General features: G+C 44.6%; 1 protein-coding gene across 1 annotated transcript in view; it reads right to left on the bottom strand.

Annotated features, from left to right (window-relative positions):
• Nucleotides 1-245: 245 nt before the first annotated feature.
• The window catches only part of LOC111959439 (exportin-4), a 53,251-nt gene continuing 30,202 nt past the window's right edge, over nt 246-23,294 (bottom strand). Inside the window, 11 exon segments of the mRNA XM_023980985.2 lie at nt 246-1,645; nt 1,773-1,865; nt 1,972-2,220; nt 2,342-2,463; nt 3,822-4,002; nt 4,159-4,452; nt 12,503-12,677; nt 12,863-13,032; nt 15,648-15,807; nt 17,632-17,809; nt 22,669-22,814. Of these exon segments, the coding sequence (XP_023836753.2) occupies nt 1,448-1,645; nt 1,773-1,865; nt 1,972-2,220; nt 2,342-2,463; nt 3,822-4,002; nt 4,159-4,452; nt 12,503-12,677; nt 12,863-13,032; nt 15,648-15,807; nt 17,632-17,809; nt 22,669-22,814 (1,966 nt within the window). The 3' untranslated portion in view covers nt 246-1,447.

The following is a 23,294-nucleotide window of genomic DNA, read 5'->3' as shown; positions in this document are numbered from 1 at the left end:
CCTATAACAAACAGCCTACAAAAACTATTACTACCATTTCATAACCATAAATACTTCAACACTAGCAAGCACACCACATTTACTATTGTAAATGTCATTTTCTGAAAATAATTTCTAATTTCAAAAAAGTTTATTTCAGAGATATTGAAAGCAATTTTGGGTTTCATGTGTGGAACTTGTTTGCATATTCTGTAGAACAGGACATTGAGGAAAAAACTTTATACAGAAGAGGAAAAACAACTCCATATTTTATATAATAAGTTTATGTACACTTTTACATTTCAATACAATTCAGTCAGGCATTCCAAAATAACCAGGGTAGTGGTCTAAACAGAGGAAGGGCAGCGAGTCCACCTCAAATGTCATGGTTACAACAAGTGGCTCGGTTCCTTTTTTGGTTTGTTATTGCTTCCATTCAGTGTGTTTTGAAATGGAGATAGTGGCTGTGACATAGAAAAATATAACTAGACAGAAGATTGCTAAACTTCAGGGGCCCAAACTTCCTAAGGCCTCCAATTTTCTGGATATTGGCTGTGGGCAGTCCAGACTGAGACAAAAGGGTGGCAGAGAATAAAATTACAATCTAGAACAATAAAGAAATCAAAACAAAATCCAAAGTTTTCAAACTTGCCCCCTTTTTCTTCAAGTGATCATAACCATAAAATTTCAGCTCCTCTGCCATCTTATAAAAACTTTTCAGTCATTGTTTTAAAATTTCCCCCACTTTTTTTGGAAAACATATATACACCCTTGATGACGAAGTGAATCGTTTTTTTGTCCAGTTAACAGGTTCAGCAACCTGAAGGTGGTGGGATCTAGCCTCTCGTGGTCATGGAGATGTGTGTGTGTGTGTGCTTCCACTGTGTTTTTGGTGTGTGTGACAGGCACAGTTGTTGCTGTAAGACACCTCTCAGCTTGGCCACACAGACACACTGGAGTCGACACAAATAAGAAAACCAAGGCACTCTGGGAGGGGAGAGAGGGTATGGGCATGGGGAGAGAGGGAGGGGCATAGCGTTCTCAGAACAGATTGGCACCTCCTGTGTTCATCCCAACCCTCCCACTGGCAAACGTAAACAATGATTGGATGATGGGACAGAGGGGTAGAGCGGGCAAGTCCATCCCTCTCTGACCCCCCCACCACCAAATCTTAATCCCCGAAGCCACTGTATGTTTGCGCTGGGGGCCTTTGAGGAAAAAGGAGGGGTTAGGGGGAGGAGCGGGTGTGAACCTGCCCAAACCACACCCTAGTCCAGGCCACACCACAGCTCCCGTCAGTGTCTCAACCTCACCTATTTTTCCCCACACAGTCTAACAGTGCAGCTCATCAGCTCAGTCTGTCCGTCTTCTCAATGGTTTGGCTTGGTCAGATGTGGTCAAGGTAGGTAGGTAGATCATCTGTGAGCGGGTTGGATATAGAGGGGGTAGGAGGGAGAGGAGCTAATAGTTATTTGACACAAAGTAGCCCCCCTACATTGGACACAAACTCCTCCAGACTCTTGAGGAAGGCCACCTTCTGCTTGCGGTCCATGCTGGGCGGCGTGCTGCTGGCTGTCAGCTTGTTGAAGGCGTCGGCCAGTCTCTGGTAGATGACGGCGTCTCTCTGGGTGGCAAGCAGAGACTCCACCAGCTCCTGGTACTCCACCTGGAGAGAGAATAGGAAATTACATCATCATATGAGGCCGACAGGAGGTACAACATCCAGATCACCAGAGCCAATAAAAAGAATGAGATGCATGTGTGCAGGAAGTTTAAAAACAAAGGATACTCACTTGATGCAGGCACACTAGTGTATAGAGAGCTTCTCCCGCTGCCACTGTGATCTCTGTGTTGTGTTTTTGCAGTACCAGCATGTCAAACACCAACTAGAGAGGGAGAGATTTTCCATTACAAAACATTTCCTCTCTTTGAGCATAATGGAATGAAGCAGACCTTGTAGTTAGGAGGAAATCCCAGGAGGGGGTGTCTCACCTTGAGGAAGTGGCGTGTGGCGATGAAGAGGGGCGTGTCTTTCTCCTGGGTCTTGGCACACTGCTCGGCCAGGGGAGACAGAGCCTCCAGACACAGCTGGCTGACCTCTGAACTCATGGATGTCATGCCCAGCTCTAGGGAGTACATGAGACTCTTAAACAGCTCCTCTGGTAACTGGGGGATCTTCTCAGGGAAGATCTCACAGATGAACGTGATAAGCTTGTAATACTGGTTACACAGAGACGGGAACTGAAAACACAGACAAACCAGTTTAACAACAGTTTGTAGTACAGTGACAATGTACATCAGTGATTACTTTGAGGAAGGAAGAAGCATTGTTTAAGTATTGAGACTGGGCCCTGGGTCTTACCTTGAGTAGGTCCTGAGACATGAGAGGCAGAATGATGTTGACCCCAAACAGAACTACGTCTGCAGCCGACACCGACCGACCTGCCGCTCCCGAACCCTGCTCCTGCCCCCGGAAAACCTCATCTGTTCCACCATCAACACACACACAAACCAGAGGATTCTGTAAGTTGACTATAGCTCAGCCTTCAACACCATAGTACCCACCAAGCTCATCAAGCTCAGGGCCTGAAATCCACCCTATGCAACTGGGTCCTGGACTTCCTGACGGGCCGCCCCCAGGTGGTGAAAGTAGGAAACACCTCCAATTAACTTATCCTCAACACGGGCCCGACAAGGGTGCGTGCTCAGCCCCCTTCTGTACTCCCTGTTCACTCTTGACTGCGTGGCCACACACGCCTCCAACTCAAATCATCAAGTTTGCAGACGACACAACAGTAGTACGCCTGATTACCAACAATGACGAGACAGCCTACAGGGAGGCAGAGTGGTGCCAGGAAAACAACCTCTCCCTCAATGTCAAAACAAAGGAGCTGATCGTGGACTTCAGGAAAAAGCAGCGTGAGCACATCCCTATAAACATCGACGGGACCGCAGTGGAGAAGGTGGAAAGCTTCAAGTTCCTCGGTGTACACGTCACTGACAATCTGAAATGATCCACCCACACAGACAATGTGGTGAAGAAGGCGCAACAGCGCCTACAGCTTAGCCCCTAAGACCCTCAGAAACTTTTCCAGATGCACAATTGAGAGCATCCTGTTGGGCTGCATCACCGCCTGGTATTTGCAACTGCGCCGCCCGCAACCGCAGGGCTCTCCAGAGGGTGGTGCGGTCTGCCCAACGCATCACCGGAGGCACACTGCCTGCCCTCCAGGACACCTACAGCACCCGATGTCACAGGAAGGCCAAAAAGATCATCAAGGACAACAACCACCTGAGACACGGCCTGTTCACCCTGCTATCATCCAGAAGGCGAGGTCAGTACAGGTACATCAAAGCTGGGACTGAAAAACAGCTATCTATCAAGGCCATCAGACTGTTAAATAGAAATCACTAGCCGGCTACCACCTGGTTGGTTACTCAGCCCTGCACCTTAGAGGCTGCTGCTCTATGTACATATAATCACTGGCCACTTTAATAATGGAACACTAGTCACTTTAATGTTTACATACTGCTTTACTCATCTCATATGTATATACTGAATTTAGTCAATGCCACTCCAACATTGCTTGTCCTAATTTATATATTTCTTAATTCCATTATTTTACTTTTAGATGTGTGTATTGTTAGATATTACTGCACTGCCTAAGAGCTAGGAACACAGGTATTTCGCTACACCCGCAATAACATCTGCTAAATATGTGTATGTGATCAATAAAATGTGATAAGTATTGATAACTAACTATGAACTTAAAGTATCATACATAAATGCAGACTGATGTCATTGGGGATGGTGGAGATGTACACACACCCACCGTCCACACCTGTGTCTGAGAAGTCAATGAACTCCTTAGAGAGCAGGTTGGTGAGCAGCTCCATGATGAGCAGCAGGTCCTGGTACTGGTCCTCCTCAGCAGCCACATCAGCCCTCTTCCTGCCCAGGTTGTTCTTAGAGTAGACCTGCAGCAGTGTCAGGCACACCTCGTACAGCTTCATAGACTTAGACTGGGGGTCAGAGAGGGAGAAGAGGTGGCTGTTAACTCTTTCCAGTGGAAGCCCCATATTCGATTACATTGCTCTACACATAATACAAGTATAGGGATTTGTAATTCTAAGTGTGTAGTTATTATTAAAGCGATTAAGTGTTTTTGCTATCTTCACCTCTCCAAGGTAGCAGATCTGTTTGTGGGCGACCTCCACGAACACCTCAATGATGAGGTTGATCGTCTCGGGCGTGTTGCGGTACACCTCCATCAGGCCGATGCAACTGGACAGGAAGTCCATGAGGAAGCTGAAGAGAGACGCCACGTTGTCGATCTGCGTTGCCTCGGCGATGCCACATAGAGCCTCCAGGGTGGCAACGATCTCCCGCTTCACACTCTCCTCCTGACAGATCTGAGGAAAGTTCTCCTGGTTGATCAGGTTGAGGAAGCGCTGCTGGAGGGGGTGCAACACCTGGAGGAGGAGGAAGGGAGGGAGGAAGGGGGAGAGAGGTGATCAATCAACAACATTTGTCACAAAGTGCTTTACAGTAACCTGGACCCAACCCCCAAAGAAGGAGAGCTGGGAAGAAGAGACAAAGATCAGTTGCAGGCTATTTTCATTCCCACCTCTTCTTGAATGGGCTACTGTACTGTACACACTGGTCACAGCAGCTGGAAGGCAGGACAGCTGCCGTCTCACTCATACATCTCTACTAATGGCTTTGGAGTCGTCTTGCATTACTATAGAATGGCCTTCAAGATCATTATGAGGATCATTATCTAACCATATACTCTAGGGAGGTCTAATGGTTTTGGCTAAATCATTTGGCTTCGCCGTTTGTTACTACTGAAGTCTATAGGGAGAGTGGTTAAATAGAATCACCATAGTAGGGAAAAGACATTTGATCTCACAACTTGTTACCAACTAAAGTCTATGGGAAAGAGAGCCTATATAGAGAAAATCTGAAGGGAAATTACACTTGAGAGCTTTAAGTTATAGCTCCATTTCTCTGGGTCCTTGGAAAGGCGTGTGTGCGCAAGTTAGTTCCATTCAGGGATTCAGAGTGGGGGGATTCCATGTAGGGGTATGACGTTTAAACGAATTTGGGATCGGTAACGCTTAGAAGAAAAAAATGATTTGCCACAGATAGTCGTTAACAGTTGTAAAAATGGAAGAGAGTGAGACAGGGAAGCGGCAGCTGCGAAGTTCTGTATGGCAGTACTTTGAGAAGTTAAATGAGAAGGTGATAAAATGCAAACTTTGCGAGGTAGAATTGAGCTACAGTGGCAGTACAGGTGCAATGCTGAAAGAGGCACTGTGAGAGCCAAACCATTTCTATCAGCAGTGCGATTATGGGCGAAGTGAGAAAATCACAGCGCTGATTACAGAAATGACTGCAGTTGATAATCAGCCATTGTTAAATGGTAGAGGATGTCGGTCTTCAATACCCTAATGCAGGGATCATCAACTAGATTGAGCCGAGGGCCAATTTTTTTCTTGAGCGGATACACTTAGGTTGGAGTCATTAAAACTCGTTTTCTAACCACTCCACAAATTTCTTGTTAACAAACTACAGTTTTTGCAAGTCAGTTAGGACATCTACTTTGTGCATGACACAAGTCATTTTTCCAACAATTGTTTACAGACAGATCATTTCACTTATACACAATTCCAATGGGTCAAAAGTTTACATACACTAAGTTGACTGCCTTTAAATAGCTTGGAAGATTCCAGAAAATTATGTCATGGCTTTAGAAGCTTCTGATAGGCTAATTGACATCATTTGAGTCAATTGGAGGTGTACCTGTGGATGTATTTCAAGGCCTACCTTCAAACTCATTGCCTCTTTGCTTGACATCATGGGAAAATCAAAAGAAATCAGTCAAAACCCCAGAAAAAAAATTGTAGACCTCCACAAGTCTGGTTCATCCTTGGGAGCAATTTCCAAACGCCTGAAGGTACCACGTTCATCTGTACAAACAATAGTACGCAAGTATAAACACCATGGGACCATGCAGCCGTCAGGAAGGAGACACGTTCTGTCTCCTAGAGATAAATGTACTTTGGTGCGAAAAGTGCAAATCAATCCCAGAACAGCAGCAAAGGACCTTGTGAAGATGCTGGAGGAAACAGGTACAAAAGTATCTATATCCACAGTAAAACAAGTCCTATATCGACATAACCTGAAAGGCCGCTCAGCAAAGAAGAAGCCACTGCTCCAAAACCGCCATAAACAAGCCAGACTACGGTTTGCAACTGCACATGGGGACAAAGATGCTACTTTTTGGAGAAATGTCCTCTGGTCTGATGAAACAAAAATAGAACTGTTTGGTCAAAATGACCATCGTTATGTTTGGAGGAGAAAGGGGAGGCTTGCAAGCCGAAGAACACCATCCCAACAGTGAAGCACTGGGATGGCAGCATCATGTTGTGGGGGTGCTTTGCTGCAGGAGGGACTGGTGCACTTCACAAAATAGATAGCATCATGAGGTAGGAAAATTATGTGGATATATTGAAGCAACATCTCAAGACATCAGTCAGGAAGTTAAAGCTTGGTCGCAAATGGGTCTTCCAAATGGACAATGACCCCAAGCATACTTCCAAAGTTGTGGCAAAATGGCTTAAGGGCAACAAAGTCAAGGTATTGAAGTGCCCATCACAAAGCTCTGACCTCAATCCTATAGAACATTTTTGGGCAGAACTGAAAAAGCGTGTGCGAGCAAGGAGATCTACAAACCTGACTCAGTTACACCAGCTCTGTCAGGAGGAATGGGCCAAAATTCACCCAACTTATTGTGGGAAGCTTGTGGAAGGCTAGCCGAAACGTTAGACCCAAGTTAAACAATTTGAAGGCAATGCTACCAAATACTAATAGTGTGTATGTAAACTACTGACCCACTGGGAATGTGATGAAATGAATAAAAGCTGAAATAAATCACTACTATTATTCTGACATTTCACATTCTTAAAATAAAAGTGGTGATCCTAACTGACCTAAGACAGAAAATGTTTACTAGGATTAAATGTCAGGAATTGTGAAAAACTGAGTTTAAATGTATTTGGCTAAGGTGTATGTAAATTTCCGACTTCAACAACTCAATTACAAATTGACCGCAAGAAGCCCAAACAGAGATGAATTTCAAACCTTGCTTATATGTGATTGTATACAAATGTCTCTTGTGTGGTAATACTTTGGCACAAAATTCCAAAATGTAAAAAAAATCACTTGGAGCTGATTTGCTGGTGTCTTTAGTCTACATAAAAAAAGAAAAAATTTGGGGGCTCAAAACAAGGGGGGCCAAATGAAATTGTTAAGTTCATGTTTTAAGTATCCCCATATTTCTGTTATTACGGGGCTATCACTCAGTCAAGAGTGCGCCTGCACAGGGAGTCTGGTTGTCGATGGACCTAGCCTTGAGTGTAATGGCTGCCTTTGAGTGTGTTCATACGGTATAGTAAACTTTGCTAAACTGGAACCTTGTCGTTGTGTTATTTTGAGTTAACATTGGTAGCAGAGGATGGCTAATAACCACAATGTGCCACCTCGCTTCGACGAGAAGAGGTCGTACGAAAGTTGGAAAAATGAACTTGCAATCTGGACACAGGTTACTAATCTGGACGTGAAAAAGCAAGCACTTGCAGTGGTATTATCGCTCGAGGGAAGAGTGAGAGATACAGCACTGGAAATATCCGTTGAGGATTTGAACAAGGATGACGGTATGGGAACTTTGATCACAGCACTAGATTCTGTATTTCTTAAAGAAGAGAAAGACCGTGCCTACGAGGCATATTCAAACTTTGACAGTGTTACGAGAGATATTTCGGTTGCAATGACGGACTACATAATTGATTTCCAACAGAGGTACAATAGGATGCGCAAGCACGACATGGTTCTCCCGGATGCAGTGTTAGCTTTCAAGTTGCTAGATACTGCCTGTCTAGATGGTAGGGAGAAACAGTTGGCTTTGACTGCTTGTACTGTGCAGACTTTTGCATCAATGAAGTCGGCACCAAAAATTATTTTTGGTGAAAAGACGTCTGTAACAGATGGAATGCAAGTGAGTGACACAGCATATTACACTGAGCAGCAGAGAAAAGGGGCCAACAAGTCACGTTCTCAAGACAACCAGAAGAGGGCGCCATTTCCCGGCACAAATCCACTGGACAAATATGGAAGGAGATCAAAATGTGCTATTTGTCAAAGCACTTACCATTGGGTTAAAGACTCCTCATAAAAATGAACAAGTTAAACTAACAGAGGAAAATGTAAACACAGAGATAGAGCAGTGTAACATTACACTGTTTTCAAATGAATCTGATACTGAGATTTTTATAGTTGAATCCTTAGGATCTGCTGTGATTGATACTGCATGTACACGGACAGTGTGTGGTGCAAAATGGCTTGATAGCTATGTCAGTGAACTAAATATGAAAGAAGTACAAAATATGATTGACACACCAAGCAACAGAGCTTTCAAATTTGGAGATGGGAGAATTGTCCATTCTACCAAGAGAGTTAAGATACCAGCAAAAGTTGGTCAGACTAAGTGTCACATTGAAACAGAGGTGGTCCCTACAGATATCCCCTTACTATTAAGCAAAGCTTCCCTCAAGAAGGCAGAGGCTGTACTAGACATAAAAAATGACAAGGCAGTGATGTTTAAACAACCAGTGACTCTTGAACTTACTACCTCAGGCCACTATTGTGTAAACATTTTAGACAAAGATATCACACAGAGTCCATGCAAAAATGAGATTCTGACTGACACAGAGCACATGGAGATTCTGACAGTCACAGAGAACATGAAAACTAAAGAAAAACACAAAGTATTGTTAAAGCTTTACAAACAGTTTAGACATGCTACAGTTGACAGACTTCAGAAGTTACTCAGCAGTTCAGGGAATAATGATGATAAGCCAGACTGTTTGGCCCTGTCCGGGGGTATCATCGGATGGGGCCACAGTGTCTCTTGACCCCTCCTGTCTCAGCCTCCAGTATTTATGCTGCAGTAGTTTGTGTCGGGGGGCTAGGGTCAGTTTGTTATATCTGGAGTACTTCTGTCTTATCCGGTGTGAATTTAAGTATGCTCTCTCTAATTCTTTCTCTCTTTCTTTCTCTCTCTCGGAGGACCTGAGCCCTAGGACCATGCCTCAGGACTACCTGACATGATGACTCCTTGCTGTCCCCAGTCCACCTGGCCATGCTGCTGCTCCAGTTTCAACTGTTCTGCCTGCGGCTACGGAACCCTGACCTGTTCACCGGACGTGCTAAAAAAGCCAACTGYCCAACTGACATTTACTCCTGAGGTGCTGCACCCTCGACAACTACTGTGATTATTATTATTTGACCATGCTGGTCATTTATGAACATTTGAACATCTTGGCCATGTTCTGTTATAGTCTCCACCCGGCACAGCCAGAAGAGGACTGGCCACCCCTCATAGCCTGGTTCCTCTCTAGGTTTCTTCCTAGGTTTTGGCCTTTCTAGGGAGTTTTTCCTAGCCACCGTGCTTCTACACCTGCATTGCTTGCTGTTTGGGATTTAGGCTGGGTTTCTGTACAGCACTTTGAGATATCAGCTGATGTACGAAGGGCTATATAAATAAATTTGATAAGTACGAAACTGGAAACAAAGTAAACTACAAACAATTTGACTGTCAAGAGTGGAAAGGACCGGGAGTAGTCATTGGTCAAGATGGTGTGGTGATATTTGTGAGGCAAGGAGGCATCACTGTCAGGGTGCATCACTCAAGATTGTGGAAAGTAAATGATCAACAAGATAGAGGGGCAGTTGCTGAGAATCAGTCTCCTAATGAAAATGACAAAAAGGACACAGTAACAGACACAAACCTACCAGATGTCGCATCCAATGATATGGACACCGAAACTGACACAGGAAATGAACCATGCCACAGGTAATACTGTTGAGCGTTCAAATGAGGAAAACATTCAACAACAGCCATATGTGTTAAGAGAACATGGTTGTTCCAATCTGAAAACAGGACAAACTGTTAAATACATGGACAGAGAAAGTGGTATTCCACATACAGCAACCGTCATTGGACGAGCAGGAAAAGTAAAACACAAGAACTGGTACAACTTGCAGTACTCTGAACCAGCTACACTTTCTGGTACAACAGGGTCAGCTGACCTGTCACTTGTAGATAATATCAGAATTGAATCAATGGAAAATCGAGAAAAACAGAATGACATTCAAAATTATGATGTACTTGAAACAAAGGACGTGTCATTTGACTCCGCTAAGCTAGATGAGCTCAGTAATTGAAGGAAAAATTGAGTGTTTGAGGAAGTCAAAGACATTGGCCAAAAATGCYTCTCAACAAGGTGGGTGTGTACCCTTAAAGAATCCTTAACTGGAATAGTGCCTAAAGCACGTCTAGTAGCTAGAGGTTTTGAGGAGCTGGCTGCCAAAGAACTCCCAAAAGACTCACCGACATGCGCCTCAGAGTCACTCAGATTGCTGATGTCAGTGATCTGCCAGAAAAAATGGAAACTTAATTCCATAGACATCAAATCTGCATTTTTGCAGGGAACAGAGCTGTCAAGGGACATTCACATCCGACCTCCGCCTGAAGCTAAAAGCGAAGGAACACTGTGGAAACTAAAAAAGTGTGTGTATGGACTGGCAGATGCATCACTCTACTGGTACAACAAAGTCAAGGCAACAATGCTGAATACAAAAATGTCACAAGTGGATCCTGCAGTCTTCTATTGGCTTGATCAAGACTGCAATGTGACTGGAGTACTTGCCTGTCATGTTGATGACTTTATCTGGGGTGGCTCACAAACCTTTGCTTCAACTGTGATTCCACACCTCAAAGCTGTTTTCTAGGTTGGCCGTGAGGAGCATGATCATTTTTGTTATGTTGGCATAGAGTTTATTACAGTTGATGGAAAAATACGGATGCAACAGGAGAGCTATATCAAGAATCTTCAACCCATCCACATGGATTCTTCAAGAGCCGTACAAAGGAATTCCCCTCTATGTGGAATTGAAGCTGGTCAATTGAGGTCAAAGATAGGACAAATTRTATGGGRTGKMAGACAGAGTAGACCTGGTTTGATGGTTGCAACTTGGCATCTAACACAAAACACGCCACTGTACAAACCATTCATGAGGCAAACAAAGTTGTTCGTAAACTGAAATCACTACAAGTGACTTTAAAGTTTCAGCATGTTGGAAAAGATGACTCTTTGAAACTAGTTGTCTTCAGTGATGCTTTGCTAGGGAACCTTACAGATGGAGGCACACAAGGTGGACATCTAATGGTGTTAATGGGTGAAGGAGGAAGATTCTCACCTATCTGTTGGCAGTCAAAAAGGATCAGAAGGGTCGTCCGAAGCGGACTTGCTGGAGAAACCCTTGCTCTTGCGGATGGAATTGACAATGCTATCTTTCTTGCAACTCTGTTCTCAGAGKTTAACACTGGTGGGACAAAATGGCACTTTCTACCTGTAGTTTGTGTCACTGACAACTACTCATTAGTTGATGCTGTGAAGTCAACCAAGTCTGTCACAGAGAAAAGACTTCAAGATTAACAGCATCTAGGAACTTATTCAAGCACAGAGAATCCAGCGGATTCTGTGGTCGACCACAAAGGAACAGCTTGCTGACTGTCTGACTAAAAAAGGAGCATCCGGTCTTGTGCTCCTACAGGCTCTCAGTAATGGAAAGTGGCAGCTTGAGTAATACAAATAAAAACTGTCACACAACCCATTTGTAATGGGATCTTGAATAATACTTGGACGTTTAATTATGTTGTTGATGTTTTATTTGTCTTTAAAGAAAAGGGGGAGATTGTTAAGTTCATGTTTTAAGTATCCCTATATTTCTGTTATTACGGGGCTATCACTCAGTCAAGAGTGCGCCTGCGCAGGGAGTCTGGTTGTCGATGGACCTAGCCTTGAGTGTAATGGCTGCCTTTGAGTGTGTTCATACGGTATAGTAAACTTTGTTAAACTGGAACCTTGTCGTTGTGTCATTTCGAGTTAACAGAAATCACCAGTTGGGGAACCTTGCCCTAATGGCATATCTAGAACCAGAATACAAGATGCCATGTTGAAAAACTGACGGCCCTGATGAAGAAATATTACAATTATTGCTCTGCAAGTACAAAGCGACGTCTGAACACACTGTCATACATTATTGCAACAAGTCATCACATTGATGAGATGTGGGACATGAAGTACATACTGACAACATGGAGGCACACAACAGTACCTAAAACATCATTAATTAATACCATCGTTGCTGAGTGGGTGGGGGACAGCAGTAAGGTGAGCACTGTTTGGTAGGGTTTCCAAGAGTTACCACGGACACAAAATCCAAATTGGCAGATTGTAAAAATTCATGAAAACAATTTGTATTTTTGGTCTTAATTTAAATGTAAGGTTAGGCTTAAGGTTATCAGTATGGTTAGGTTTAAAATCACATTTTAATAAGATAAATTTTAGAAATAGGCAGGCTTTGTGTTCTTTGGGGTTCTATAGGATTCCCTACCTCGGTCCAGTATTGCTGCTTGGTGTCTGAGTCCATGTGTGCGAAGCCCCCCAGAACCAGGGCCTTCATCAGGGTCCTTTGTACTGAGCTGGAGAGCAGGTCCAGGGGAGGGCTGCGGCTGGCAAACTGCTTTGCTAAGTTCCACCAGTTCTCACACTGCACCACTATGTTGGCCCTGAGAGAGGAGGGATGGAGAAAGGTTTGTTGGCATGTGATAATCATTGGTGAGATACATTTTCTCATCTACTATCACTCCACCACAAGGGGTAATTGTTTCAAGCACCAACGTTTAGGCTCATTTGCTAACTAGATGTTTGTGTGTGCATTGTTCAAGTTGGGATACATAAGTCAGTGTCGGACCTCTCCCTCTTCTCCACCAGACAGACCAGTAGCTCCACCGTGTCGTTAGCCAGTTCAGGTTCAGAGCTCCACACAGACAGGTTGTTGATCACTTTCTCCAGCAGGTATCCCACAATCCACTGGGCCCCCTCCGTGTCGGCCCCAAACGCAGTGCTCAGGGGTATACTGACCTGAAGGAGGGATGAAAAGAGTGAGAAAGATAGGTGTGAAATGGTTTGAGGCATAGGTGAAAATCACTGCAACACTTGAACAGATCACATCATAAATAGCCATGGCAGCTGATGTCAGTCAACTGCCTGCACGGTCCAGTCCAGTGGTATACTGCACTGCTCCACACCATGCCAAGACCCACAGCGAACCCGGTTTTACAAGACACACTTCCAGAGAGTACACTGGTGTTAAGGTGAAATTACACTGGTGGTGTAAACATGACAGAACTCTACAAGGAGGGCTTTACAGGGATACTTTAAGAACACTCAAGAGAGCTCTCAGAGCTTAGCTACTGTAGACAGTGATGGAGGACAATCCCTGGCATTTTCACCTCAAGTGTCCAGTGGCCGCCTCCTCATCAGTGAATGTCACAAAGACTATTTATGAAGTCATCCGTCAAGCCATCTGTCAAATCCATGCCAAGTCCATTACCATGCCAGTGTTATTGTTTTATTTAAAGGCAAGTCAGTAAAGAACAAATTCTTATTTACAATGACAGGCTAGGAACAATGGGTTAACTGCCTTGTTCAGGGTCAGAATGACAGATTTTTACCTTGTCAGCTTTGGGATTCGATCGAGCAACCTTCCGGTTACTGGCCCAACGCTCTAACCACTAGGCTACCTGCCGCACCATGTTATAGGGCCTTCACACTCAGAGGGTTGGAGTGAGAAGTGTTATTATGGACGACCACATTAAGACAAATCAGACGGTGGTGTCTGGTGTTGTGAACGTTTCAAAAAAATTGTGATCTTTAACGTTAAGAAAAAAAATCCCAAACTGTTTTTTGTTTCTGGCCATTTTGAGCCTGTAATCGAACCCACAAATGCTGATGCTCCAGATACTCAACTAGTCTAAAGAAGGCCAGTTTTATTGCTTCTTTAATCAGAACAGTTTTCAACTGTGCTAACATAATTGCAAAAGTGTTTTCTAATGATCAATTAGCCTTTTAAAATTTTTTATTTTATTTTTATTTTACCGTTATTTTACCAGGTAAGTTGACTGAGAACACGTTCTCATTTGCAGCAACGACCTGGGGAATAGTTACAGGGGAGAGGAGGGGGATGAATGAGCCAATTGTAAACTGGGGATTATTAGGTGACCGTGATGGTTGAGGGCCAGATTGGGAATTTAGTGATATGATATGAAATGATAAACTTTGATTAGCTAACACAACGTGGCATTGGAACACAGGAGTGGTGGTTGCTGATAAATGACCTCTGTACGCCAATGTAGATATTCCATCAAAAATCTGCCGTTTCCAGCTACAATAGTCATTTTCAACATCTACACTGTGTTTCTGATCAATTTGATGTTATTTTAATGGACGAAAAATGTGCTTTTCTTTCAAAAACAAGGACATTTCTAAGTGACCCCAAACTTTTTAACGGTAGAGTATATATTTTTTATTACCAAATGTAAAATTACAAAACTACCACTAACAGGTACCGATCATCATCATAAAGTGAAAATTAAAATGTTACAAATACCTAATGAAACAATCCTGTAATGTTAGGAGGAAAAAGCTAATTTTTAAAAATTTAGTTTTTAATTTAACCTTTATTTAACTAGGCAAGTCACTTAAGAACAAATTCTTATTTACAATGACTGCCTACTACACCGGCCAAACCCGGACAGCGCTGGGCCAATTGTGTGCCGCCCTATGGGACTCCCAATCACGGCCGGTTGTGATACTGCTTGGATTCGAACCAGGGTGTCTGTAGTGATTCCTCTAGCACTGAGAATTTACCACAAGTTGTAGAAACTTCTCAAGGATGATCAATGGAAACAGGATGCACTGGAGCTCAAATTCGAGTCTCATAGCAAAGGGTCTGAATACTTATGTAAATAAGATATGTTTTTTACTTTTTCTAAATTTGCAAACATTTCTAAACCTATTTTCACTGTCATTATGGATTATTGTTTGTAGATTGAGGGGGAAAAAACGATTTAATCCATTTTAGAATAAGGCTGCAACGTAACAAAATGTGGATAAAGTCAACGGGTCTGAATACTTTCCGAATTACCTGTATTTATTATCTCATCTGATTACATAGTATCTCTGTCTTGACTGCCTCAAATTGAGATGAGCTAGCTAATGTTAGCTAGGCTAATTGAGACTACATAACTTTCTCCCCTCCCGAATCCTACAGTAAATAACAACAAATCCATTCAGATTATTACTACCTGTTGGCTCTTGGTGTTGTAGCTGGTCCTTCTCATTTAACTTTTAGTTCTGCCATTTTAATTCCATCTTCCATTGATTAGCCTAGAAATATCCTAATAACTTGCCACTTGGAGGCTCTAGCTCTATGACTGTAGCCTAGTGCCGGTTTGATGACTTGTGATTGGACGACAACAAGCTACACGCGCTACACTCCTGAAAAGAACCAGCAGCATAAATAATGTATTCTCTGTCAGCGGGAAGCGCGATGTAGACCATCTGCATTGTGAATTCACATGGAACTGTGTGAATTTGTCTTATTGTTTTATCGGAAAACCGTTTAAGAAATGGCAGCTTAAATGTTAAGATTTTTTTCTCCATTTGTCACATCCCTAGTCTGGTGGTAGTTGTACCTGTCCGTAGAGTTTCTCGTCCACCAGTAGGTAAGTCTTAGCCCAGCGTTTGAGGAACCAGACAATGTCCTTCCCCATCTGAGGGCTGAGCAGCTCTGTCAGACTGGCCCTGGTGGCCCTGGACTCTACCTCTGATGTCCTCAACACCGCTGACAACAACCTGAGAGAGGGGACAGGGAGAGTGAAGGAATGATAGAGGTTAAAGAGAAAGAAATGGCAAAAGAGAGAGAGAGAAGGAAAAAGGAGAGTGTGATAGCAAGGGAAGTGAGAGGAGGAAAAAGAGGTGGATAAATTGTAATAAGAAGCCAAGGCCAGGATGAGCAAGAGGAGGGAAGGGGAAGAACAAAAGAGAGGTAGGGATTTAGTCTGTTCATTTCAGTAACTCCGACAACAAATGACCACGTTGACCCACACACACGTGACAAAGTCCAGAGAGATAGAGGGCTTAGTGCAGCTTAGTGTTCTGTATGTAAGAGATGGGCCTCAGTACGTGCCCACGCAGCATGACAGTGCACTGTTTCACATTGTTTGCAAAAACAAAAGCCCATTGACATTAACAGAGCCGGGGTCGCACAGTGTTATTAGGAAATCCGATGCCCGGCCTCTTGCCTTTCCATTCCTCTGTCCCTGTGCCCCCTCAAAGAACAATCCAGAGCCCACTATCACGACCCCCACCACCTCAAATTCCCTATATGATTGCCCATGTACCCCCGACCCCAAAAGCACGCGTGCAGACACGCACACACTACCCCAGCCCCCTACTAGTCTTAGCAGCACCTGGCCCTGCCTTAAATGAATGTTGGGGAGTGGTGGTCTGGGGCTGGTGCTGCTCTAAGGCTGGCTAGGCCGCTACGCCATCATGTGTGTGTCCAAGATCCTGTGTGTGTGTGTGTGTGAGCGGCTAGCATGGCTGGGTCTGTGCCAGGGCATTCCCCCTCTGTGGCACTGGCACCACCCCCCCAGGGGGCCACACCCAAATGCGTGCACACACACGGGTGGCTCATTAGCCCTGTACGTAATATTTCCCCTACCATTGTACTGTACTGGTGGTGCGAGGAACCAATACCTAGATCTGTTGCCGCCTAAAAAACCTTCTGTTTGCTTCAATGGACAGTTTCTGTGCCAGATGGCCTGTGTAGTGCTATGTGGACCTTTGTGCCCCGCCTGGAAAATACTATAAGGGAAAGGCTGCTGCCATGGGACAGTAGGTTTTTACAAGGCACACTCCGGACAGACAGCGCAATGTTGTGAACGTGACAGAGCACTACAACCAGGGCTTAGTTAACAAGTACACCGCTTAGAGCTCAGCTTCTGTAGACAGTGGGGGGAGCTGTTCATTAGATCCCTGACTGAGACAGTGATGGAGACTGTCCAAGCTGTTCATTAGATCACTGACAGACAGTGATGGGAGACTGTCCAAGCTGTTCATTAGATCACTGACTGAGACAGTGACGGGAGACTGTCCAAGCTGTTCATTAGATCACTGACTGAGGACATGACGAGACTGTCCAAAGCTGTCATTAGATCCGACCATGATGGGAACTGTCCAAGCTGTTCATTAGACACTGACTGAGACAGTGATGGAGACTGTCCAAGCTGTCATTAGATCACTGACTGAGACAGTGATAGACTGTCCAAGCTGTTTCATTAGATCCCTGACTGAGACAGTGATGGGAGACTGTCCAAGCTGTTCATTAGATCACTGACTGAGACAGTGATGGGAGACTGTCCAAGCTGTTCATTAGATCCCTGACTGAGACAATGAGGGGAGACTGTCCAAGCTGTTCATTAGATCACTGACTGCGACAGTGCGTTTTAGACCCATTAATTGATGGATTTATAGCGGAGATGAGCAACTCTGGTCCACTGACGGGGGCCTGGGGGTCTGTTGGTTTTAGTCATTCCTTTCAAACCAGCTATCCAATTTAGATCTGGGAATTTGATACGAAACTAGGTGTTTGCAATGAAGTAGTCCCGCCCTTACCTGATGACGGAGTCTGTCCTGTTGCATCCTGGGATAGAGGAGGCCTTCTCTCCAGGGGAGCCCAGTATCTGCAAGGTGGTGTTGATGTCTACCTCAGTAGAGTGGTTGATAGAATACTCCATCACCTCAGCTGGGATCAGAGGAGTCTCACCCTGAGGGTCATCTGCCAGGAGGTAGCCTGGAACACACGCACACACACAAACCATTTGCATTCACAATTACAACTAGGACTAGCACTAGCCAGAAACAATCCATTATAGAGGCACTTACAGAAGAAAACGTTTTCAAACAGAGCAAACATCATGCTCACTGCAGTGGAGCGGTCCACTAATAAATGACTAACAATGCCATTCTTTATCAGTTGCTAGGATACCCTAGAAAACTCTGAGCACACTAAGAGAACCAACTAGGGGTGCAAATTGAGTTACGCGCTGAAGGGGAATTATGTAGCCAATGGGAATGCTAAAATGCACTATACAGTAAAACAGTTGCACAACTGGTGGCCTGGCCCTCCACGAACCAACATTCCTGCCATGCACCAATACACCAGCGCAGCCTGCCTCCCAGCCTAAATTTAGTCCCTAAAAACAACTAAGGAGATCGAAGGACATAGTCTATGCCCCCCAGAGTGCAGTTAGGTTTAATTTTATGCTAATGGTCAATAAAATGGACTGAATGCTAAAAAGATTTGTTACAAAATAAATCCATGCATAAAACAACAAGGGACCATATATAAATACACACACACACACAGTCAACTTTCACTATGTGGACGACACACAGCTGTACATTTGGATGAAACATGGTGAAGCCCAAAATTCCCTATCCTGGAAGCCTGTGTTTCAGACATAAGGATGGGAGAGGGAGGTAGCCTAGTGGTTAGAGCGTTGGGCCAGTAACCAAAAGGTTGCTCGATCGAATCCCCGAGCTGACAAGGTCAAAAATCTGCCGTTCTGCCCATGAACGAGGCAGTGCACACTGTTCCTAGGCTGTCATTGTAAATTGTAAATCATTGTAAATAAGAATTTGTTCTTAACTGACTTGCCTGGTTTACATTTTTTATTTAATTTTTTTAAATAAAGTGGATGGCGGCAATTTTTCTCTCGTTTAAACTTGGACAAAACAGAGAAGTTAGTTCTAGGCCCCAAAAAAGAAAGAAATCTGCTTTTGGAGCTGACAAAAATGCAGAACTAAAAACAGATAAAGCCCTTGGTTCACTCCAGACCTGACTGCCCTCAACCAGCACAAAAACATCCTGCGGCGGACTGCACTAGCATCGAATAGTCCCCGCGATATGCAACTTTTCAGGGAAGTCAGGAACCAATACACGCAGTCAGTCAGGAAAGCAAAGGCTAGCTTTTTCAAACAGAAATTTGCATCCTGTAGCACTAATTCCCAAAGGTTTTGGGACACTAAAGTCCATGGAGAATAAGAGCACCTCCTCCCAGCTGCCCACTGCATTGAGGCTAGGTAACACTGTCACCACCGATAAATCCACGATAATTGAGAATTTCAATAAGCACTTCTCTACAGCTGGCCATGCTTTCCTCCTGGCTACCCCAAACCCGACCAACAGCTCCCTCCGCACCCCCCGCAGCTACTTGCCCAAGCCTCCCCAGCTTCTCCTTCACCCAAATCCAGATAGCAGATGTTCTGAAAGAGCTGCAAAACCTGAACCCGTACAAATCAGCTAGGATGGACAATCTGGACCCTCTCTTTCTAAAATTATCTACCGTCATTGTTGAAACCCTATTACCAGTCTGTTCAACCTCTCTTTCGTATCGTCCGAGATCCCTAAAGATTGGAAAGCTGCCGTGGTCATCCCCCTCTTCAAAGGGGGTGACACTCTAGACCCAAACTGTTACAGACCTATATCCATCCTGCCTTGCCTTTCTAAAGTTTTCGAAAGCCAAGATAATAAACAGATCACTGACCATTTTGAAATCCACCATACCTTCTCCATTGTGCAATCCGGTTTCCGAGCTGGTCACGGGTGCACCTCAACCACGCTCAAGGTACTAAACGATATCATAACCGCCATCGATAAAAGACAATACTGTGTGCAGCTGTCTTCATCGACCTGGCCAAGGCTTTCGACTCTGTCAATCACCGTATTCTTATCGGCAGACTCAACAGCCTTGGTTTCTCAAATGGCTGCCTCGCCTGGTTCACCAACTACTTCTCAGGCAGAGTTCAGTGTGTCAAATCGGAGGGCCTGTTGTCCGGACCGCTGGCAGTCTCTATGGGGGTACCACAGGGTTCAATTCTTGGGCCGACTCTTTTCTCTGTATATATCAACGATGTCGCTCTTGCTGCGAGTGATTCCCTGATCCACCTCTACGCAGACGACACCATTCTGTATACATCTGGCCCTTCTTTGGACACTGCGTTAACCTCCAAACGAGCTTCAATGCCATACAACACTCCTTCCGTGGCCTCCAACTGCTCTTAAACGCTAGTAAAACTAAATGCATGCTTTTCAAGCGTTCGCTGCCCGCACCCGCCTGCCCGACTAGCATCACTACTCTGGACGGTTCTGACTTAGAATATGTGGACAACTACAAATACCTAGGTGTCTGGCTAGACTGTAAACTCTCCTTTCAGACTCCTATTAAACATCTCCAATCCAAAATTAAAGAATCGACTTCCTAATTTCACAACAAAGCCTCCTTCACTCACAACAAAGCCTCCTTCACTCACGCCGCCAAACATACCCTCGTAAAACTGACTATCCTACCGATCCTCGACTTCGGCGATGTCATTTACAAAATAGCCTCCAACACTCTACTCAGAAAACTGGATGCAGTCTATCACAGTGACATCCGTTTTGTCACCAAAGCCCCATATACCACCCACCACTGCGACCTGTATGCTCTCGTCGGCTAGCCCTCGCTACATATTCGTCGCCAGACCCACTGGCTCCAGGTCATCTATAAGTCTTTGCTAGGTAAAGCTCCGCCTTATCTCAGCTCACTGATCACGATAACACCCACCCGTAGCACGCGCTCCAGCAGGTATATCTCACTGGTCATCCCCAAAGCCAACACCTCCTTTGGCCGCCTTTCCTTCCAGTTCTCTGCTGCCAATGACTGGAACGAATTGCAAAAATTGCTGAAGCTGGAGACTTATATCTCCCTCACTAACTTTAAACATCAGCTATCTGAGCAGCTAACGGATCGCTGCAGCTGTACATAGCCCATCTGTAAATAGCACATCCAATCTACCTACTGCATCCCCATAGTTTTTATTTACATTTCTGCTCTTTTGCACACCAGTATTTCTACTTGCACATCATCATCTGCACATCTATCACTCCAGTGTTAATTTGCTAAATTGTAATTACTTCGCTACTATGGCTTATTTATTGCCTTACCTCCTCACGCCATTTGCACAAGCTGTAAATAGACGTTCTTTTTTTCTATTATGTTATTGACCGTACGCTTGTTTATTCCATGTGTAACTGTGTTGTTGTTTGTCGCATTGCTTTGCTTTAATCTTGGCCAGGTCGCAGTGTGTGAAATAAATAAGGTGGAAAAAAAATAAAAAATCTTGATGGTGTCGTCTCAAATAAAACTGAAGGACCTCGGCGTTACTCGGGACCCTGATCTTTCTTTTGACAAACATATCAAGAATATTGCAAAAAATCTGAAACGTTTTGTCCCAAAATTATGCAGAAAAGCTAATCCATGCTTTTGTCACTTCTAGATTAGACCAGTGCAATGCTCCTAACTAATCTCCGATTTGGTCCTGCCGTACGTGCCTACGCGTTCTCTACGGTCACAAGACGCAGGCCTCCTTATTGTCCTTTTCTAAGCAAGCAGCTGGAGGCAGGGCTTTCTCCTATAGAGCTCCATTTTTATGGAATGGTCTGCCTATCCATGTGAGAGACGCAGACTCTGTCTAAACCTTTAAGTCTTTACTGATGAGCATTCAATAGGTCCTATGATTGAGTGTAGTCGAGCCCTGGGGTGTGAAGGTGAACGGCAAGGCACCCTTGCTGTCTCTTCCTTGCTGGCTCCCCTCGGATCTCTGCCTCTGACCCTATTACGGGGGCTGACTCACTAGTGCTCTTCCATACTGTCCCTAGGAGGGGTGCGTTACTTTAGTCACACCGTTCGGTTTTGTGCCCCCTCGGGCTTGTGTGGTGGAGATCTTCGTGGGCTATACTCAGCATTGTCTCAGGGTAGTAAGTTTGTGGTCTGTTGATAACCGTCTAGTGGTGTGGGGACTGTGCTTTGGAAAAGTGGGTGGGGTTATGTCCTGCCTGGTTGGCCCTGTCCGGGGGTATCGTGGGACGGGGCCACAGTGTCCTGACCCCATCCGTCTCAGCCTCCAGTATCTATGCTGCAATATCTCTCTCTCACCCAGAGGACCTGGGCCCTATGACCATGCCTCAGGACTATCTAGCCTGATGACTCCTTGCTGTCCCCAGTCCACCTGGCCGTGCTGCTGCTCCAGTTTCAACTGTTCTGCCTGCGGCTATGGAACCCTGACCTGTTCACCGGACGTGCTACCTTATCTCAGACCTGCTATTTTCAACACGCTCTCTTTCTACCGCACCTGCTGTCTCTAACTCTGAATGCTCAGCTATGAAAAGCTAACTGACATTTATTCCTGAGGTGCTGACCTGTTTCACCCCCTCTACAACCACTGTGATTTTATTTGACCCTGCTGGTCATCTATGAACGTTTGAAAATCTTGAAGAACAATCTGGCCTTAACGCATGTACTCTTATAATCTCCACCCGGCACAGCCAGAAGAGGACTGGCCACCCCTCAGAGCCTGGTTCCACTCTAGGTTCCTGCCTTTCTAGGGAGTTTTTCCTAGCCTCCATGCTTCTACATCTGCATTGCTTGGTGTTTGGGGTTTTAGGCTGGGGTTTTGTACTGTGACATCTGCTGATGTAAAAAAGGCTTTATAAATACATTTGATTGATTGATAGTGCCTTATGCTGGGAATCGTGCCTTATAATTAAACAAATAAAATGTTTTCTGAGTGGACTTATCTGAGTAAATATGATCACAGTGATCCACTGACCTGAGACCAGTATGAGCCAGTGGATGTCTTCGTAGAGGTCATCCAGGACCTTGCGGTCCACTGATCCGGGGTTAGAGGAGTTCATGAGGTGCTGCTGGGTCCTCTGGAGCTGGCCGTGGAGCCGCGTCACCCGCTCCTCCAACAAACTGACCAACCACACACAGGTCAGAATCATGTTTACAGAGCTAGGGGATAGTCTGATAGCAAGAGGTGTGTGTGGAGTTTTTCAACTAATTTGTGGAGTGGTTGAAAAACAAGTTTTAATGACTCCAACCCTAAGTGTATGTAAACTTCCGACTTCAACTGTACATATACATACATATAGAGAGTTGAAGTCGGAAGTTTACATACACTTAGGCTGGAGTCATTAAAACTAGTTTTTCAACCACTCCACAAATGTCTTGTTAACAAACTATAGTTTTGGCAAGTCGGTAAGGACATCTACTTTGTGCATAACAAGTAATTTTTCCAACAATTGTATACAGACAGATTATTTCACTTATAATTCACTGTATCACAATTCCAGTGGGTCAGAAGTTCACATACACTAAGTTGACTGTGCCTTTAAACTAGAGGTCTGCCGATTATGATTTTTCAACGCCGATACCGATTATTGGAGGACCAAA

Source organism: Salvelinus sp. IW2-2015, linkage group LG36 (assembly GCF_002910315.2).
Source record: "Salvelinus sp. IW2-2015 linkage group LG36, ASM291031v2, whole genome shotgun sequence".
In the NCBI taxonomy this organism is placed as follows: Eukaryota; Metazoa; Chordata; class Actinopteri; order Salmoniformes; family Salmonidae; genus Salvelinus; species Salvelinus sp. IW2-2015.
The sequence above is the reverse complement of the archived record's forward strand: the minus strand, read 5'-3'. Positions and strand labels throughout refer to the sequence as shown.